The following is a 20,542-nucleotide window of genomic DNA, read 5'->3' on the forward strand; positions in this document are numbered from 1 at the left end:
CTCTCAATCTGTCCCCTTCCACCAATATCCCTCCTTCCTGGTTTAACATTTCACTCCTCCTTTCTTTATTTGCCACCTTTTTGTCTCTTTTTCACCTCTCGGCTGCGTCATTTACTGTGTCATTTCTTCCTATCTGTCAGTAACACCCCCCCCCCCCCCCCCCACCTGTATCCACCTATCACTGCCAGGTCATGACCTGCCGTACTTTTCCAGTTTTCTAGCTCCTACTCTCATCAGACACTAGAAAGGGCCCAACGCCAAAATGTAGTCAATCCATTGCCTCCACAAATGCTGCCTGGTCTGCTACGTTCCTCCTGGACTTTGTGTTTTGCTCAAGGTTCCAGCATCTACTGTTCCTTGTGTCTCAATCTGCTCTGAACTAATTCATAATTAGGAACCGAACTAATAACGGAGGAGGAGAGTAAATGTGAGCTTTCTTCTTGTACACTGGTGACCACATTGTTCTATGGCTGCAGTTGGAGAGGGGAGGTGGGGAGGAATCATTCCAGGGCTGGTTCACCAAAATCTGACTAGAATTTTACGTAAATTTCTTTGAAACTAAAAACTATCACAATTTTTTTTTTTTTTAAACAGTGCCTGCAGTGCTTAGCGGGTCAGGCAGCATCTGTGAAGGGAATTGGATGGATGACATTTTAGGTCGAGATCTTTCTTCGAAACATTGATCCATTTCCTAACCGGAAATGTAGTCTGGCCATACCTCCACAGATGCTGCCTGACTGAGTTCCTCCAGCATCTGCAGTTTCTTGTGCCTCAATTCTCAATGTACTCTGAACTATTCCTCCCTTGGGAGTGTATTGAGGCCATAGAGTGATACTGTGTGGAAACAGGCCCTTCGGCTCAACTCGCCCACACCGTCCTACATGTCCCAGCTACACTACTCCCACCTGCCTGCGCTTGGTCCATATTCCTCCAAATCTGTCCTGTCCATGAACCTGTCTAACTAACTGTTTCTTAAACGTTGGGACGTTTCTTAAAATGCTGCCTGACCTGCTAAGTTCCTCCTAGACTTTGTGTTTTGCTCAAGGTTCCAGCGTCTGTTCCTTGTGTCTAACTGTTTCTTAAACTCTGGCAGCTTGTTCCATACATCCCCCACCCTTTGTGTGGAAAAAGTTACCCCTCAGATTCCTATTAAATCTTTTCCGCTTCACCTAGAACCTATGTCATCTGGTCCTCGATTCCCCTACTCTGGGCAAGATCATGGGGGGGCATGGATAATGTGAATGCTCACAGTCTTTTTCGATCGGTGCAGAATTCTAAACTAGAGGGTGAGAGGAGAGGGATTTAAAAGGGATCTCGGGCAACTTTTTCACTTGGAGGGTAATCCCTATCTGGAATGAGGTGCCAAAGGAAGCTGTAGAAGTGGATACAATTACAATTAAAAAAATATATATATATTTGGACAGATGTGTGGATGGGAAGGGTTTAGAATGATATGTGCCAAATGCAGGCAAATGGGACCAGCCCTGTATGCCCACTTAGTTGGCAGCTTAGGTGGCATGGTGGACCAACGGGCCTGTTTATATGCAATACAATCCATCATTAGGCTCATTAACATTCATTTTGAACTGACCTACTTTTGTAAAACGGAGGTAGACAGAGGTAATCCTCCGACATTTTCGCCACCTCCAATGGGATCCTACCACTTGCCACATCTTCCCATCGCTATCCGCAGAGACCGTTCCCTCCCATTCCGCAGAGACCTCCTCCCATTCCAAATCTGACCTTTCTGTCCTGGGCCTCCTCCATTGCCAGAGTGAGACCCAGCGAAAATTGGAGGAACAACACCTCATATTTCACTTGGGTAGTTTACACCCCAGCGGTATGAACATTGACTTCTCTAATTTCAGATAGTCCTTGCTTTTTCCCTCCTTCCCCTTCCCAATCCCAGCTCTCCCACAAGCCTACTGTATCCGCATCTTCCTTTCTTTTTCCCGCACCCCGACATCAAGCTGAAGAAGGGTCTCGACCAGAAACGTCGCCTATTCCTTCTCTCCATAGATGCTGCCTCACCCGCTGAGTTCCTCCAGCATTTTTGTCTACCTTCGATTTTTCCAACATCTGCAGTTCTTTCTTAAACTTGTAAAACAGAAAGTATTTTGAAATTAATTTTATGGCAATTTGTGATTTCCTGACATTGTTCATGTGATGGGTGAAAGATGTTCAATAAATCAGACGTTAATTATCATCAAAATGTATCAACCAATGTAACTAATTAGTTTTAAACTAAAAAAAATATGGCTAATGAATTATCAGTGGCAGTGATAAATTATTTGAAATAGTGTTTCACCTTTGACGATAAAATGATTTTGTATCATAGAAGAATCTCAGACAGGAACGCAACAGTATCTATTTGCAGAAACATAATTTGTCTATTTCTCTTCCAGCATTTCCAGGAAGGGCGAAGGGCGCAGCAGCACATAGAAAGCTGTTGGAAACAACTCGAAGCAGTAAGTTTGGTCCAACATTCAATGCTTAATTCATGCTACGTCGTCTTACTAAATAGCGCCCCTTTCCAAATTATACCTGTTAACAAGTTTGTTCAATTATTTCATACTAATACCTCAAATGTAAGTCTCTGTAAATGCACCATCTGTCATGTCTCCTTATTATATTTTATTTGTCACATTTCACCCTCTCACCATCCATTGTTTTCTTGTATTGTTTACAGCTGCTCTCCTCACTTTGTCAGTTGGATCAGCAACTTTTGTTGCTGTTGCAAATGTATTAATCATATCTAAATGATAGTCAAAATCATCCACTGTTAATATCAAAGGAGCAAAGAACCCAATACAGACCTCTAATCCCACATGAAACAACGTTTCAGTCACTAAAATATCTTGTTAACAGCCACGCACCCTAAATGAAATGCTGCACTCTCTTTGGCTAACTTTATTTATTTCTCAAAAGATTCACTTAAGTTGGTCAGACTTGCCGAGGTGATGATGCCTGGTTATATCCTGTTCCACTGCTGGGATATAATAATAATAATACATTTTATTTATGGGCGCCTTTCAAGAGTCTCAAGGACACCTTACAAAAATTGAGCATGTATAGGAAAAACATGCAAGGGGAATGAAATAAATAGTAGAGACATGACTAGTACACAAAGTAAAGACAGAATTCAATACAAAACACAGCATGAGGCAATTAATGCACAGATGAAAAGGGACGGGGACGTGGGGCTAAGGATAGGCAGAGGTGAAGAGATGGGTCTTGAGGCGGGACTGGAAGATGGGGAGGGACACGGAATTGCGGATCAGTTGGGGGAGGGAGTTCCAGAGCCTGGGAGCTGCCCTGGAGAAGGCTCTGTCCCCAAAACTGCGGAGGTTGGACTTGTGGATGGAGAGGAGACCGGCTGATGTGGATCTGAGGGACCGTGAGGGTTGGTAGGGGGAGAGGAGGTCAATGAGATATGTGGGGGCCAGATGGTGGAGGGCTTTGTAGGTGAGGACCAGGATTTTGTAGGTGATCCGGTGGGAGATGGGAAGCCAGTGAAGTTTTTTGAGGACTGGAGTGATGTGATGCCAGGATTTGGTGTGGGTGATGAGTCGGGCGGCTGCGTTCTGGACCAGTTGGAGTCGGTTGATGTAGGTGGAGCTGATGCCAAGGAGAAGTGAGTTGCAATAGTCCAGTCGGGAGGAGATGAAGGCATGGATGAGTCTTTCAGCAGCAGGCGGAGTTAGAGAGGGTCTGAGTTTGGCGATGTTGCGGAGATGAAAGAAGGAGGTTTTAATGACATGGCGGATGTGAGGCTCAAGGGAGAGGGTGGAATCAAAGATCACGCCAAGGTTGCGGGCCTGGGGAGATGGGGAGACAGTGGTGCCGTCGATGGTGAGAGTGGGGTTATTGATTTTGCTGAGTGTGGCTTTGGAGCCTATGAGGAGGAATTCTGTCTTATCGCTGTTGAGTTTGAGGAAATTATGTTGCATCCAGGTTTTTATAGCTGACAAACAGGAGTTGATATGGGAGAGGGGGGGGTTGTGGGGGGATTTGGTGCCAAGGTAAATCTGGGTGTCATCAGCGTAACAGTGGAAGTCCAGATTGAAGTGGCGGAGTATCTGACCAAGGGGGAGGATGTAGATGATGAAGAGGAGGGGGCCGAGTACGGAGCCTTGGGGAACGCCTTGAGTGACTGCGGCTGTAGCAGAGGTGTGGTTGTGGAGAGAGATGAAGTGGGATCTGTTGGAAAGGTAGGAACGGAGCCAGCTGAGTGCAGAGCCTTCAATGCCGAGGTCCTTGAGTCTGGTGAGCAGGATGTTATGGTTCACTGTATCGAAGGCTGCGCTCAGGTCGAGGAGGATGAGGATGTTGAGGGAACCAGTGTCAGCAGAGGTGAGGAGGTCGTTGAGGACTTTGAGGAGAGCAGTTTCTGTGCTATGGAGGGGGCGAAAGCCAGATTGGAGGGGTTCAAGTAGGTTATACGCAAGGAGGTGGGAATGAAGTTGCGACGCAACGATACGCTCCAGGGTTTTTGAAAGGAAGGGGAGGTTTGAGATTGGGCGGTAGTTAATGAGAGAGGAGGGATCAAGACCAGGTTTCTTTAGGATTGGTGTAACGGCAGCAGTTTTGAAAGCGGAGGGGACAATTCCTTGGGACAATGAGGAGTTGAAGAGATTAGTGAGGTAGGGGCAGAGTACGGGGAGGCAGGACTTCAACAGGGGAGTGGGGAGAGGGTCGAGGGAGCAGGTGGTGGGTTTGGAAGAGCTGATGAGTTTGGAGATTTCAATAGGGGTGACCAGGTCAAACTGGGAGAGGAAGCAGTGTGGAGGAGGGGTAAGGAGGTCAGTGGAGATGTTGAAAGGAGGGGCCGTGGTAGGTGGTGGAGTAGATGCTGGGGAGTCGGGTACAGGGAATAAAGATTGATAGATGGTGCTGATTTTATCAGCGAAAAAGTGGAGGAATGAGTTGCAGAGATCCGGAGTAGAGGTAGGGAGAGTGTTGGCTCGAGGCTTGAGGAGGTTGCCCACTGTGGAGAAGAGGGTTCTGTGGTTTAGGCAGGGATCGGTGAATATGGAGGAGAGGTAGGCAGATTTTGCAGCAATGAGGGCATCTTTGTAGTCAGTGAGGTGGATATGCCACCAGGGGGGCAGTATCACAGGGGTATAAAGGCAGCAGGAAGTCACTATGATCAGTGTTGATTACTGACCCCATGAGAAATCACGGCACAGGTCAAACATGAAGAAGGAATCATCCTCATGACCAGATAATTTCTTCCTTCACTTATGAACCTTCCACATCGGACAAAGTTTGGAAGAAACACATGAGGCAGCAAGGGCATAGATTGCACTCCCATCCACCAACACTGCCCAACTCTTGAAACTCATCGGGACATTGCTGCTGGTCTGGATAATCCTCACTAATCTGTCATGGATGTATTGGTGGAAGTGTCCACTGCACATGGAGATGAAGTCCCAATCTCACGGCGATGGCATCCTCCATTACGTTTAGCACATCAAACACACTAACGAGAGTAAAACAAACCCGGCAGCTCAAAACTGAACATCCAGGAAGTATTGCAGATTATCAATAGTGCTTGAAATCGACACCCTGTAGATCCCTCACTCTACCGTTACCATGAAGACAGACCATAAACTGCAGTTCACTGAGGAAGGCAGGAAAGCATGGTGGATGAATGATAGGATGCAGATGCAAGAGACTTCTGATAGTCGAATCTTGAGCAAACACTAAGTGCTGCAGGAACTCAGTGGGTCAGGCAGCATCTGTGGAGGGAATGGACAGATGACATTTTGGGTCGGGACCCGTCTTTAGATTTCATATTGGCGCTTTTTCTCTTGTTATAAGATGGACAAAACATAGAGTTATGTGGAAATCAGAATAATGCTTTGTTTTTCATTTTGTCTATTTTGTTCCACACGCAATGTTTAAAAACTGATAGTGCTCTACTTGTTTCCCTTTGCAAATTCCCGTTCAACAACAGAGCAAGCGAAGATTTGAGAGAGATTGCAAAGAAGCAGAGCGAGCACAGCAACATTTTGAGAAGATGGATTCGGACCTGAATGTTACAAAGGCTGATGTGGAGAAGGTATGTGGGAATTATCTAATACACAGTTGGAGATGGGTTGTTGACTTGCGGACTTTGGTTTTACATTATTCTGGTCACCTAATACTATGATTATTAACTTATTGCATTATTGATTATTATATATTTATTGCATTATTGCATTAACAATTCTCTTAAGTTGCAGCAAGCAAGAACTTTGTTCTTCCATTAACAATTAAGCACTCTTGACATGACCATTAATTAGTTTTATTGGTTTAACTGAATATTGCACTTTTGAAAGCACAAGACATTTGAAGAAAATGTACTTTTGCTATTTGACAGTTGCGATAGGTTAAGTTCATGGTGTGAACTTACTAAAAGTAATACAGGAGGACCACTCATATCGTTTTGAGCGCAGGAGGCTGAGGGGCGATCTCATAGAGGTGAATAAAATCATGAGGAGAATAGACAGTCAATGTCAATTTCTGGATAGGGGAATCAAGAATTGGAGACCATAGGTTTGTGGTGAAAGGGTAAAGATTTCATAGGAACCTGAGGGACATTTTTTTTCACCATAGAGTATATATTGGGTTGGACTGGTTGATGGATAGGAAAGGATTAGAGGGATATGAGTCAAAAGCAGTCAAATGGGACTTGCTTAGAGAGGGTGTCTTGGTCGGCATTGTCGAGTTGGGCCAAAGGGCTTGTTTCGGTATTGTATGACTCCTGGACAGAACTAATGGTTCACCAGGACAATTTAATTTAGGAATTTAAAGTAAATGATTAATTGAATAAAAATCTTGAATTAATGTCAAAAAGTGCCAATGAGGTTCAGGGTTCTCTTAAGGCCCTATCTGAGTCACCTGTGTCCTACAGGGAAATAAATCTTATGTTTCTCCATTCAACCTGTACAGAGTCAGGATTGGAAATGATTTCGCAAATGATATAATGTAGCGGCGCCTGCTGGCGCACGCAGGTATCGAACCCGGCGTTCGGAAGCTGTGGTCACGTGACTCGGGAGGGGCTGCTGTTTTCGCGCTCAATCGCTTTCGCGCCACAGGCGTATGCTGACCACCGTTGTGGTCAGACGTGTTAGTGAGGACCTGCAAACCAAAGAGTTATTTCTGAAATAAATAAGTTCACAAAAACTTGGTTGCCGTTCTTACATCCGCCAAAATATCAAGCCAATGACTTCTCATCGAATTAGTCACCACAATCTTCTTAAAGGCTGTTGTTCATATTTAGGGTTAGTATCACTATGTTTGGCTTCTCAATTATCCAAAAGAGAAATTAAACCATTGACATTTTATTGAATTAAATCATTGAAATTTTATTTTCATTTTTAGCTGGACTTTATTCTGACTGATTAATGACTGGAATTGATTGATTGATGCAATCTCGATTAAAATAATTAATGTTGGAGTAATGGAGTTCTGGGAATGATTACACTACCATAATATAACTTGGATCTTGGGTTGTCTTTGGCTTGTATTGTAACCCTGCTATGGGGAACTGTCCACGGATGGAAAGTACTCAGTGGCTAATCTTTATTCCAGCAATTGGCAGGAATTTAACTCTTTTCCTGTCCAACTCTCAACCCTGTCCTAGATATTAACTGTTAGACTATCTTCCTCACTGTCCAAAGTGGGTGTGAAAGAGACACATTTACAATTGTAGCAGTTGAAGTATGTCTCATTAAGTTTTGATAATTACTTTGAATAAAATTATAGTTAGGGTGATCTCACTATTTTTGAAGCTGAGAAGCTGATACTGTTGCTTCCCCCAAGTTTACAAAGCAAAGAAAAGTGTGGGTTATTGGAAACATGTTTGTGGATGTTGCTTTAAGATAGAGTGCCTAAATATAATCCCTCTGATCATGGACATCTGTTAATTATAATGCCGCCAACTTCGGGATCCTGTTTGTGGTTGGACCCATCAGCTGGGAGCCAATAAAACGAATGGTGTAATTAAAGTTAGTCTGCATCTCTAAAAAGCGTTACAGATCAAGGATAGACTAGGCGACCGTTTCATCGATCCGCCAAGGCCTGCTGAATCTCCCGGTGGGCAACCATTTTAACTTTCCTTCCCATTCCCATTCACATACTGACCTTCCTGTCCCGGGCTTCCTCCAATGCCAGAGTGAGGTAATGGAGGAAACTGGCAGATCAGCGCCTAATTTTCCTTTCACCTGTTGACCTTTCACTTTGGTGCCATTTTCTGCACTAAACGCAGGTCTCTTCATTCCTGAAAATCTTAACATAATGTCATAGAGCTGTACTGCACATAAATAGGCCATTTGATCCACCTTGTCCATACCAACCAATTTTGCATACTGGGCTAGAGCAGTTTGCTTGCATTTGGACCATGGCCTTCCTTTCCAATATATTCTGTCTAAATGTCATTCAAAAGTCATAATTGTATCCACTTGTGTATCTTTCTCTGAAAGCTTAGTCCAGATATAGACTACCCTCTGGGAGAAAAGGTTGCCCCTGAAATCCCTCTGACATATCTCCCCTCCCACCTTAGCCTATAAATCAGTGGTAGCACTGCTGTTCCTGAGCCTGAGATTTGATTAACCTTTTCATGCTCGAACCAATAAATGAGATGAACAGATGCCCCTTCGCGCTTCTCCCTCTCTGCAGCACAGGCAGTCTTCTATGTCCCTCAACTGGATTTTCACTTGATAGACCTGCAGGTTTTCAAATCGGGTACCTGCTTTATCGGGTGAGTGTGAAAGATTTTGAAGTATTAAAAGATGAAGAAAAGGCAACTCTTTGACGTCCATGAAGACATTGATCCCTTAAAAATGTTAATGTATGATATTTGTTGTGGGACTCTGTGCACGAATAACTAGTGTGTGTAACTGTGAAACTATTCAGATTTAGTATCTTCAAAACAAGTTGAAGATGATGTGAAAGTGGAAAAGGAGGGGGAGCAATTAAAACTACTATCTGCATTGAATTGAGGGAAAGGAAATGAAAACAGGATTTCTAAAAAAAAACCCATTTGTGATGGGAATTGGCAATGAAGAAAATCGGAATCTTTGAATCATGATTGCTGAAAGTTTCCTGCAAGAAATAAAGTAATAGCTCACTCTGCATTGGATCCTTGAAGAAATTAAAGTTAAAATTAAACTGTTAAAGCAAGAGTTAATAGTAAGCAAGGAAAATAATAGATAAAAGGGAATCCCTGATGTCATTAGAATAAGTGCGTCTAAAAATAATGCTGGGGTTTATGCATTATTGCAACTTTAATATTGCATTCATTTTAGGGCCTTCTCTGTACCTATAGTCTGCGAAGAGATTTCAGAAACAACTCCTTCATATTGAGCCATAAATGAGATATTTTAGACATGGAAAAAGTCAAGAAATTGACATTTTTAAATATAGCAGAGAAACATGTAACCAAAGCAGAGGCTGCCACGCCAATTTATGTGGAGCTGCTGAACATCATAAGGTTATCATAATGCATGGAATGTGGAACAATATTACTAAACACTGAGGACAGTGTTTGATAAATGCTCAATTGCTCATTGATTTCATATCTTGAATAATGCTCTTTTTGTGAAAAGACCCATGTGACCGCACTCTCAAATGTAAAGTTAACTTAAATTGAGAGAGGACTTTTGTTAATGCGTACGGACTATATTTAATATTTTAGGGTAGACATGTTGTTTAACATTTACATATTCATAGTTTATGGCATTTCATTCCTGAGACCTGTATCAATTATGAATCAAATCTGTCTAGGTAACAGTTTTGAAAAATGCATTTACTGTTAAGTGTAGAGATTGTATTGTGGTGGGGGGGGGTTCTTTTCACCTTAAACCTATCTTTTTTTTAAGATAAACACAAAATGCTGGAGTAATACGCTGGGCCAGGCAACATCTTTTTTTAAATATCGCTTCAATGGGAAAAAGATTCTGACTATCTACCCTACCTACGCCTCTTATAATTTTACATATCTCTATTAGGTCATCCCTCCGCCTCTTTTGTTAAAAGGAAAATAAGCCCAGCCTGTCCAATCGATCCCAATAACTAAAATCCTCCAATCCAGGCAACACCCTGGTGAATCTCCTCTGCACTCTCTCTAATGCAAACACATCCTTCCTGTAGTCCAAGCTAAACTCCAAGTTTGGTTTAGCCAGTGTTTTTGCCAGCCTAGCCAGAGCAGCCTGCCATTTGCATCTTACTTTTTAAATCCTCAAACTTAATCAATTAGGTGAATAATTATTAATTACAGTTACGTAAATTATTAGGAGGAAGGAACTGCAGATGCTGGCTTGAACCGAAGATAGACACAAAATGCTGGCGTAATTCAGCGGGACAGGCAGCATCTCTGGAGAGAAGGAATGGGTGACATTTTGGGTCGAGTTCCTTCTTCAGACTAAAAGTCACGGGAAGGGCAAATGAGAGATATAGACGATGATGTAGAGAGATATGTCACCCATTTCTTCTCTCCAGAGATGCTGTTTGTCCCGCTGAGTTACTCCAGCATTTTGTGTCTATCACAGGTTAATTATTGTTTGTGTATTTGCATGTTGATTTGGACTGGTTTGGGTAAGATCCAGCTTGCCAACCGTGACTTGACTGCTGTTTTTTAACCAGGCCACTGTTGGTGTCTGTATTTATCTTGGCTGGTTGGAAGAGTTAATCTTCCTGGCTCTCTGCAGTCTGGGTCAAGTCTTGTAGCCTCGGTGTCATCTGGCATCCTTTAATGATGTTTGGAGGCTCTTTCCCCAGAATATCTGCAGTAGTTGGCAAGGCTAGAACAGGCTCTGAAACCTGTCATTGACTTAATGATTTTTAAAGTTTCTTGTTATCAGGGATGTTTCCCAAAAATGTTGCAATTGAAGTTATCAATGAAAACAGCAGCAACTAAAAAAACGAACTAAAAACATACACATAAAAATAATTTAAAATAAATCAAAATAGCCCAGCCCATCACACAGACCAGCAAGCCTAACATCTTCCCCATCTTCACTTCATGCTGCCTTGGGAAAGGAGCCAACTTAATCATGGACCACTCACGCCCTGGTCATTCCCACTTCTCTCCCTCCTGTTGGGCAGAAGATTAAAGCCTGTACCACCAGATTCAGGAACAGCTCCTTCGCTGAAGTTAGTGGACTACTGGATGGTCCTCCCATTAGATGGACTCGCTGTGGATGTATGATTGTTTATTTTTCCATGGCTGTAGTGCTACAATGCTATATTCTGTCCTCTGGTACTGTTCTCTTTGCACTGCCTGTTGTACTTGTGTGTGACTTGATTGTAGTAAACAAAAGCTTTTTGTTGTTTCTCAGTAAACGTGACAATAATAACATCAAAAGTAACTACCTTCACCTTTGCCTGTTTATTTGTAGACATTGGAAGCAATGCACAGACACAACGTGCTGGAGTAACTCAGTGGGTCAGGCAGCATTCTTGGAGAAAATAGATGGGTGAAGTTTTGGGTCAGGATCCTTCTTCAGTCTGAAATCTAGGTCTGAAGAAGGCTCCTAACCCAAAATGTTACACATCCTTTTTCTCCAGAGATGTTGCCTGACGAACTGAGTTACTCCAGCACTGTCTATCTTGGGTATAAACCACATCTGCACTACTTTGTTTCTATTTTTTGAAATCAATGGAGTCTCATCTAGCAAAAGATTCGGTCCTCTGAGTGCACCTGAGTGCATCTGCCACCTTGCCAACATGTGTTTGTATGGTTCTGGGTGTATGGAAATATTCAATACAGGCTGGCCCATCGTGTGAACTTCAAAGTACAAAACTATTGATATTTAAAAAATCAGAAATTGCTCTAGATGCAGGTTTGAGATATTAATGAAACTTTCCTTTCAAGAAAAACAGAATTGTTATTAAATTAAATCGCTCATTCCCAAGTCCATGTTTTTATTGTAGGCAGCCATAAATGACCTTATTGTTTTTCCAAGTTAACTGAGCCTCATTGAATTTACTGCTGTTTTTAGCCAGGGCATTGTTGATGTCTGATTAGGTTTGTTGGAGGAGAGTGGAGCCTGGTAGCTCTGAGTAATGCGCATGTTTTATTTTCGAGACGAAACAAAGGATTGCTTTCTGCATTAAAGCACAGTTTAACTGATTAGGGTTCTTTAGGGACCTCAGTGTCAGAATGGAAATTATTGTGTATGTATTATCCAAAGTCACAAACCATAAACAGTCTAATACTGCTGGGCTTAAAGTGAATAATATGAACATAACATAGAATGTATTGTTGATGGACTATGTTACATCCATTTACATAACATTAGTGAACTTGAATCTGTGAGAACAGCTGTACCAGCATCAGCTTCAGGGCACAAATAATAATTTGGGGAGAATTTTTTCCAAATATTTGCATTATGTGCCTATCATTGTGTTTGAATGCTAGGCATCAACATGGATTTAATGTTACAATAAGATTTCACTTAAGAAAGAAAACCCAAACTTCAAATGTAAATTGGAAATACTGGAACTAGTTGAGTGATGAGGGTAAAAGTTTGTGTTTCACACTGATAATCTTTCACCTAACATGGGTTCGCCACAAACTAGCTGAATTCAACGACCAATAATTGTTTACTTGAACTACAAAAACCATCTTGAAGTATCTTAATCCACAGTCCAGTTAATTTCCTTGAGAAAGATGAAACATAGAAAATAGGTGCAGGAGGAGCCCATTCGGCCCTTCGAGCCAGCACCGCCATTCATTGTGATCATGGCTGATCTTCCCCTATCAATAACCCGTGCCTGCCTTCTCCCCATATCCTAAGATTTGAACTAAGCTTTGATTCCTGTTTACTGTAACCTCAGCAACTATGATCTTCTATGTACTGTGTCTTTGGTTACATTTGGTTACGGACATTGGTTTTGCATTATTATGGTCATGTTGTATCACTATTATTAATTTATATGACTAATTATTGTATATTTACCAGTTTATTATTGTGTTAATGGGCCTTTTAAGCTGCAGCAAGTAAGAACTTAATTGTTCTGCTGCCAATACATATGACAATTAAGCACTCCTGACTTGAAGATAAAAAGAATTATAGAGTTTTCTAAATTAACAATGCGAGTCCACATAGAAACAAATTGTCTTTCATTCTTGACTCTCAGACTCTCACTTAACTCTATTCCCAACTGTCTTCAGTAAAGTTAGGCATTAGAAATATTTTGCTTCCAGAGCTTTCTGGTAAAAATGTACAGAATCCAGCTTCTCCAGCACCACTCCAGTGGTGAAATTTAGTAATCAGCTGATATTTAGGGTGGCAGCCAAATAGTTGTGTTTTTGATCGTTGCACAAGTAAACAGTGTATTGCCAAATTAGAATATTTCACTTATGAATATGTAAGCAGGGTGGTATTCTGGGTGTAGGAAGCTGGCGTATTTAGTAAATAAGGGATCAGTTCCATTTTTGAATTGTAAAAGTATAGATTCTTAATTTAAGTCTACGGAATAAGAGCATAATTTTAAAATGAAGTGGGAATATGGGTGTTAACTAGATTTTTATGTCAATCCCATGGGGAGTAGTACAGTCAGGAACCTGGATCAATTGAATGCTCACAGTCTTGTCCTCAGGGGAGACGATTCTAAAACTAGAGGGCATGGGCTTCAGGTGAGAGGAGAGAGATTTAAGAGGGACCCATAGGGCATCTTTTCATTCAAAAGGTAGTCTGTATCAGCCTTGAGAAGCAACAAAGCAGATACAATTATGACCTCTAAAAGACATTTGGACAATAAATGGAAAGACAAGGTTTAGACTCTAATGGTTCCCAACCTGGGGTAAATTTATCCCCAGTTGGTAAATTTGTTGATTCTGGAACTTAAAATAATAATGTTAAAAACAGTACTAACATTTCCCCTTTGTCGGTTGCTTTATTATGGTAGATGTAAACTCAAATTACTACACAAAACAGGGTGGGGATAAAATTACTTTCGAAAAGTTGCCTGGGGTAAACGTGGTGAAAAAGGTCGGGAACCCCTGGTTTAGAGGGATTTGGGCCAAATGCAGGCAAATGGGGCCAGCCCAGTATGCCAACCTGTCGCCAGAGACAAGCAGGCCGAAGGGCTTGTTTACATGCAGTCGGTTGTATGGTTTTTGTTCATTGATAGCGGGGAAGAGTAGAGTAAATCATAGCGCTGTACAGCAATGAACCAGGACCTTCGGCCCATCTTGGCCAAAATGACCAAGTTGGCATGTTGGGCTGATCCCATTTGTCTGTATTTGGCCAATTGCCCTCTAAACCTTCCAATCCATACATCTGTTCAAATCTCTTTTGAGAAGGTTGAGAAGATGGTTCAAACGTGTATGGGACACCCAGCTCAATTAATAGAGTTTTAGAATACACAAGAGTAAGAAGGTCACACTGAGCCTTTACAACATACCTGTTCAGCTGCAGCTGGAATATTATGTGCCCTCTGGGCATCACATTTCAGGAAGGAATGAAGATCTTGGAGTGAGTGCAGAGGAGAATTGTACTATAGATTATTACAATAAATCCTCTTCAGTGTGCAGAGATCTTGCAACTTTTCTTGCAACTTCCAAGTCTCTGAAAAGTCCGATCTTGGCTCAAGGCGATATGTAATATTTTATTTTCTCACTGTAAGGCCTGGTGTCCTGGGTCAATAGAAACATAGAAAAATAGGTGTAGGCGTAGGCCATTAGGCCCTTCGAGCCAGCATTGCCATTCAATATGATCATGGCTGATCATCTAAAATCAGTACCCTGTTCCTGCTTTTTCCCAATATCCCTTCATTCCAGCCCTGAGAGCTAAATCAAACTCTCTCTTGAAAACATCAATTGAATTGGCCTCCACTGGCCTCCACTGCCTTCACAACTCTCTGGGTGAAGATGTTTTTCCTCATCTCAGTCCTAAATGGCCTACCCCTTATTCTTAAACTGGGACCCCTGGTTCTGGACCTACCCCAACATCAGGAACATTTTTCCTACATCTAGCCTGTCCAATCCTTTAAGAATTTTATATATTTCTATAAGATTCCCTCTCATCCTTCTAAATTCCAGTGAATACAAGCCTAGTCGACTCATTCTTTCATCATATGCCAGTCCCTCCAGCCCGGGAATTAGCCTGGTGAACCTATGCTGCACTCCCTCAATAGCAAGAATGTCCTTCCTCAAATGAAGTAGAGCTTGGCCTGACCCAACGCGATGCTGTCAGCTCCTTCCATTGCCGTTCCGTGCAGCTGCCGCATGCTACGCTCACCCGGCTGATGCAGGGCCTCCAAATATCATGAAAATATTTACATGCTTGTGGGGAGAGGGCATGAGAGTGTGACTAGCTGGATTGCTCTTAAGTAGAGCAAGTCGGACTCAATGAGCCTTCCAAGCGGTATCATCCTGTGATCAACCTCCTCTTATTCCTTGTTGTTTTATTTTCATATATTTCTCGGTCACTCTCGCTTGCATTTTTGATGTGCACAGATCCTTTGTTTCTTCTGTTGAATATTTGTTGGTTCGCAAGTTCCCTCAGATAGTTATTGTCTGATATCTAATATTTGAAACAGTGAAAAAGGTGATCCGAGATTCACGTATAACACTGTGGATCAAATGACTCTTTGTGACTATCTCTGCGCAGGCTCGGCAGCAAGCCCAGACCCGACACCAGATGGCTTCAGATAGCAAGGCAGAATATTGCAGCATTCTGCAGAACTTCAACAAGGAACAGCATGAACATTATTATACAAACATACCAAATATTTTCCAGGTAAGCTGAAATCATGTTACTTTAGCCTATGTAAGGTTATAATATAGCACATAGAAGAGTAGGCCCAGGAACAGTCCTTGCAGCCCTCAACATCTGTGCGAGCATGCTTACAAGCTAATACTAATCTCCTCAGCCTGTACGTGATCCACATTCCCTTATTCCCTACACATACCCATGTGTCATATCAAAAAACCTTTAAAATGCCATATTGTACCTGCCTCCATCAACACACCTGGCAGCGTGTTCCAGCGACCCTCAACTCTGTGTGTGGGGGTAAATATGTGTGGGGGTAAATAAAACTTGCCCTGCACATCTCCTTTACACTTGGCCTCACTCACCTTAAAGCTATGCCCTCTAGTAATGTCGTTAGTTATTAGCAGGTATTGCTAATGGGGGGGGTCAGTGCATCAACTGTTTGGTGTTGGAACATATTTCACCCAAGTGGAATTGCAAAGCCATGGTTAATGTGTTAATTTACTGTGTAGTCCCAGTGGATTTAGCTGTTGGATCATTACGTACAACTCCCTACTGCTTTGCTCACTCGTATTTACGGTCCCCTACCAATACATTTCCCATTGTGGTTTCAGTGAGATGCTACCACCAGACGCATCATCCCTTCCATTCCCCTTCCAGCATTCCAAGGGGACAATTTATTCTGTGACTCCCTAGTTCTCCTCACCACCAACAACTGATTCCTTCTCAAGACACCCCACACAAAACTATGAGGGACGCAACATCTTTCCTTTTCCATGTTTCTTCCCTCACCTCATGCAGGGATCCAAACTCTCCGAACAATTCACTTGAGTTCCTTCCAATTTAGCATATGACAACTCAGTGCTCACAAGGTGGTCTTCTCGACACTGGAGGAACCACCCCCAGATTAGTTGACTGCTTTCAGAACACTTCCACACTGACCCAAGCCTGGCTCTCTGCTTCGAGATGTCTGTCACTCTAATTCTCTATCCCACGAATATTCTGACTTTGCTGTCTTTAACAGCTGACAGTGTTGTATCCAAGTCCCAATGTCTGGGCTTGCTGCAGGTTTTGGACTCAACATTGGTTTTAACAACATCAGATAACCAGCCATAGAGTCAACGAATTGGCCTATCTCGTCCATGACAACCCAAGATGCCCCATCTAAGCTTGTTGCATTTACGTGTGTTTGGCCCATGTACCTCTAAACCTTTCCTATCCAAATATCTGTCCATGTGGGTTTTAAATACCTGCCTCAAGTACCTCCTCTGGCAGCTCATTCCATATACCCACTACCCTCTGCGTGAAAAAGTTGCCACTTGGGTTTTTATTCAATCTTTCCTCTCTCCCTTTAAACCTGTCTTCTAGTTCTTGATTCCTCTACACTGGGGAAAAAGACAATGTGCTTTCACCCTATCTATTGAATAGAGGTTGAATATTCTTGAGGTGCTTTCAAAAATGACCAGCAAGTTGCTGCATTGCATTTTGTTTGTGTATTGGGATCTTTGACAACTACAAATCAGGAACTCAGATTCATCCTCAATATTTAAAAATGGTTGAATCTTCATTCTGATGTTTTAAGTTTAATTCAGGCCGAATGCTCTCTGCCAATCATTATCTAGGTAATTAAACAGGGGCCAAAACACAAATGATTTGGGCTCTTCCTAGAGGTTCTCCGCAGTTTTAACTCCCGACCTCAAAAACACAGGTTATTCATTGGTATCAAATGTGAATTAATATTGTTTCAGAAAATTCAAGATCTGGATGAGAAAAGAATAGTTAGAATTGGTGATTCGATGAAGACCTTCTCGGAGGTTGACAGAAAGGTTATTCCTATCATTGGGAAGTGTCTTGATGAAATCACCAAGGCGGCTGAATCTATTGATGAAAAGCAGGTGAGTCATGGGACAATGAACACAATATTTAGAGTCATAGATAAAGTCAGAGTTAAAGAAGTTAAAGTCATAGAATTAATTTTGATTTAATTTTCTTAACTTTGCAAACATTGATTTTATCTTGGGCTATTTAATGCTGTAGCGCATTACTTTTCTGCAGTACAATTAACTTTATCAAGAAAAGTAATCATAAATAAATAAATACAGAATAAATAAACCCAGAATTGTAACGTTGGTAAAGACTTGGAGAGACGATGAGAATTTGAGAGAATTAAAAATGGCAATAATATAGATTAGTGTAAATGTGTTGTTGATTATCAACACAAACTTGGTGGGCCGAAGGGCCTGTTTTGTGCTGCGTGTGTCCATGACTAGCCCTGAGTAACTTCCACCTTGAGAGTAACATAAATAGTTATACTGACTCCAGACTTTAATGTTAGGACATTTTTATTTTCTACACAGTGTGGTTAACCAAGTACAAGATAGTGTTGACCTATTTGCAAACACCACTCCATGGTTCTTTGTACATGATCTTCAACTGCTCTGTTACATTGCTGGTGGTGTGGATCAAACGTACTGACCAGTTGCAGAATCATCCACATATTGGCTTCTGCAGATCTAGAAATTGCAGAACAAGTAAAGAATATTGTACTTGTACTTTTGTACAGAGGCAGAACAGTTGACAGTTCATACAGCTCTTTTTGCTGGACATTAAAATCTAGTGCTGAATCAGTCAGGCCTATGTAGTTGGTGTTGTATGGAGACTAGTTTTCAAAAATCTTTGCTTTAAGATTTAATAGATGTAAGATGCAATAATGGAGACATAAGAAACTGCAGATGCTGGAATCTTAAGCAAAACACAAAATGCTGGAGAAACTCAGCGGGTCAGGCGACATCTGTAACGGGTAATGGACAAACTATGGTTTAGGTAGGGACCTTTCATTTGTCTGAATTGGTGTGCAGAAGGGTCCCAACCTTAAATATCTTATGTCCATTCTCTCCACAAATGTTGCCTAAACCGCTGAGTTCCTCCAGTCAGGTTTAATAACTCGCATTGCTGGAAAAACATCTGTGAGAAACGGACATGTTAAGGTTAAAAGTGGGGTATCAAAACGGGTGTTTTAAACCTGTCAAAACAAGGAAAGAGTTGAAATATGCACGAACATTTATCCAAAAGCATTGTCCTATCTTCAGTTTTGTACAATGTGATTTGAATTTAGTCACGTATTGTGGAAACATTTTGAGATAATTATAGGTCAACCACATGCAGACAAGATGAAAACCTCACATTTACCAACAACTGCAGCCTCGTGGCCTAGTTTGTCAGGAATGTTTCTTTCCCATTCCCACTGTGACCTTCCATCTTACAGTATTGAAACCAAGTGTAGATGTTAACAACATTTACTTATTTTGGACACTTTACAGTCTTTTGGTCTGAACAATGAATTTAATAATCAAGATTTTTCAAATCTGTCTTAATTCCATGTTTGGCCTTCAGTTTTGTTTTCCACACTTTATTTTGTATTTATTTTCTCGGCCTTTATTGACACAAGTGCAGCCTGTGAGTGGTGTGTTTTTCCATCAAGTTTATTCCCATTGATTTAATATTAATTGTTGCTTAAATATTATAATATTATATGGAATTAAGTTGTGCACAACTCAAAAAATTGGTGAATATGACAATTTTTGCTCCAAAGGTTTCCCACCCCTCATCTGTCCTTATCATATGTTGCATTTCCTTTCTCCCTTGTTTACTCATCCAGTTTCTCCTTAAATGAGCCCAAGCTATTTGCTTCAAATACTTTTCAAAATGGCGAATTCTCTATTCTGTAGAAAATGCTAGATAGACTCAAGCAACATCTGAGGACAAGGAAATTGTTAACATTCAAAGAAGCCAAGAATATTTAATTATCTATTGTACTGAAAACTGAACAATGCAATTCTTCATTGATGTAGCTTACAGGCCCAAAAATGCAATAGCACATGTATCAATATACAATAATCAATAATACAACAACTTAATAATAATAATACTCTGAACCATAACAATGTAAAACTGAAGTCTGCAGTGAAACCAAAGACACAGTCCATAGAAGATCATAGTTGCTGGGGTTAGTGTTGTGTTGTGTAGTGTTCAAGAACCTGTTCTTGAACCTGGTGGTCATAGTTTTCAGACTCCTATACGATCTTCCTGGTGTTAGTGGTGAGATGAGAGTGTGCCTGGGTGGTATGGGTCTTTGATATCGTCTGCTTTTTAGTGGCTGTTTTTTTGAGAAGCAGGTTTGTTTAAAATTGCAGAGGAGATGGAGGAAGGGCATGAATGAAACAACAGATAGGAGTTTGGGTGAGATTGGATGACCTCGTGTGGCAATTAATGAGCAGATAAAATCAGATTGAGTTGGTTTGTGTAACGTGAAGCTGTGGGATGTGTTCTGTGGGCCAAATTGCGCTAAACAGAAAAAGGAAAACTGAGCCAAAATGATGGCAGGCAAAACGACCAGTTCATGCAAGAAACAGTATGAGAGAGTGAGACTTCGATCCTGAGACACGTAGCTGTCCCAATGGAAGATGAGATGTTGATCCTCTGGCTTGGGCTGGCTTCAGCTGTTTTGTTTCTGGCAATGATGGAACTCCAGTTAAATAAATAAATCTTTTTTTCGTTTTGAAAGAAATTTTTTATGAAGGTCGTGTTTAATTATTGACAAAATGTCAGTTTTAAATTTGTCTTCTGAAAGTGTATTTTGAATCAATCAGTGCTCTGCAGAACCTACATTTCAAGTTTTTAATAATGTGAATACCCTGTAGTTCCACTGAGAAGTGACTGCTCATTTAAGACAGTCGTTGTTTGGTGATTCACCAGTATTCCACAAGACATAAATCTTATGACTTGCAAAATGTATTTGTGTCCTGAAAGCTGTAAAACAATCCTATCATGGGAGC

The 20,542-nt window shown here is 41.4% G+C and overlaps 1 protein-coding gene and 1 long non-coding RNA gene across 10 annotated transcripts in view; one reads left to right on the forward strand and one right to left on the reverse strand.

Annotated features, from left to right (window-relative positions):
* fnbp1 (formin binding protein 1) overlaps window positions 1-20,542 on the forward strand; it is a 139,536-nt gene that overhangs the window by 70,779 nt on the left and 48,215 nt on the right. For all 9 annotated transcript variants that reach the window (XM_033049080.1, XM_033049077.1, XM_033049083.1 and 6 more), the window contains exons 5-8: window positions 2,406-2,468; window positions 5,960-6,064; window positions 15,606-15,734; window positions 17,456-17,602. In XM_033049080.1, coding sequence (XP_032904971.1) covers window positions 2,406-2,468; window positions 5,960-6,064; window positions 15,606-15,734; window positions 17,456-17,602 — 444 coding nt within the window. The remainder of the gene's footprint in view (window positions 1-2,405; window positions 2,469-5,959; window positions 6,065-15,605; window positions 15,735-17,455; window positions 17,603-20,542) is intronic.
* On the reverse strand, window positions 459-19,370 carry LOC116990925. Its single transcript, XR_004416659.1, has 3 exons — window positions 18,982-19,370; window positions 6,394-6,396; window positions 459-470 (listed from the first exon to the last, which is right to left on the reverse strand). It is a non-coding gene; the product is annotated as an uncharacterized LOC116990925 (long non-coding RNA).

This window comes from Amblyraja radiata, chromosome 32, assembly GCF_010909765.2.
Source record: "Amblyraja radiata isolate CabotCenter1 chromosome 32, sAmbRad1.1.pri, whole genome shotgun sequence".
Classification (NCBI taxonomy): domain Eukaryota; kingdom Metazoa; phylum Chordata; class Chondrichthyes; order Rajiformes; family Rajidae; genus Amblyraja; species Amblyraja radiata.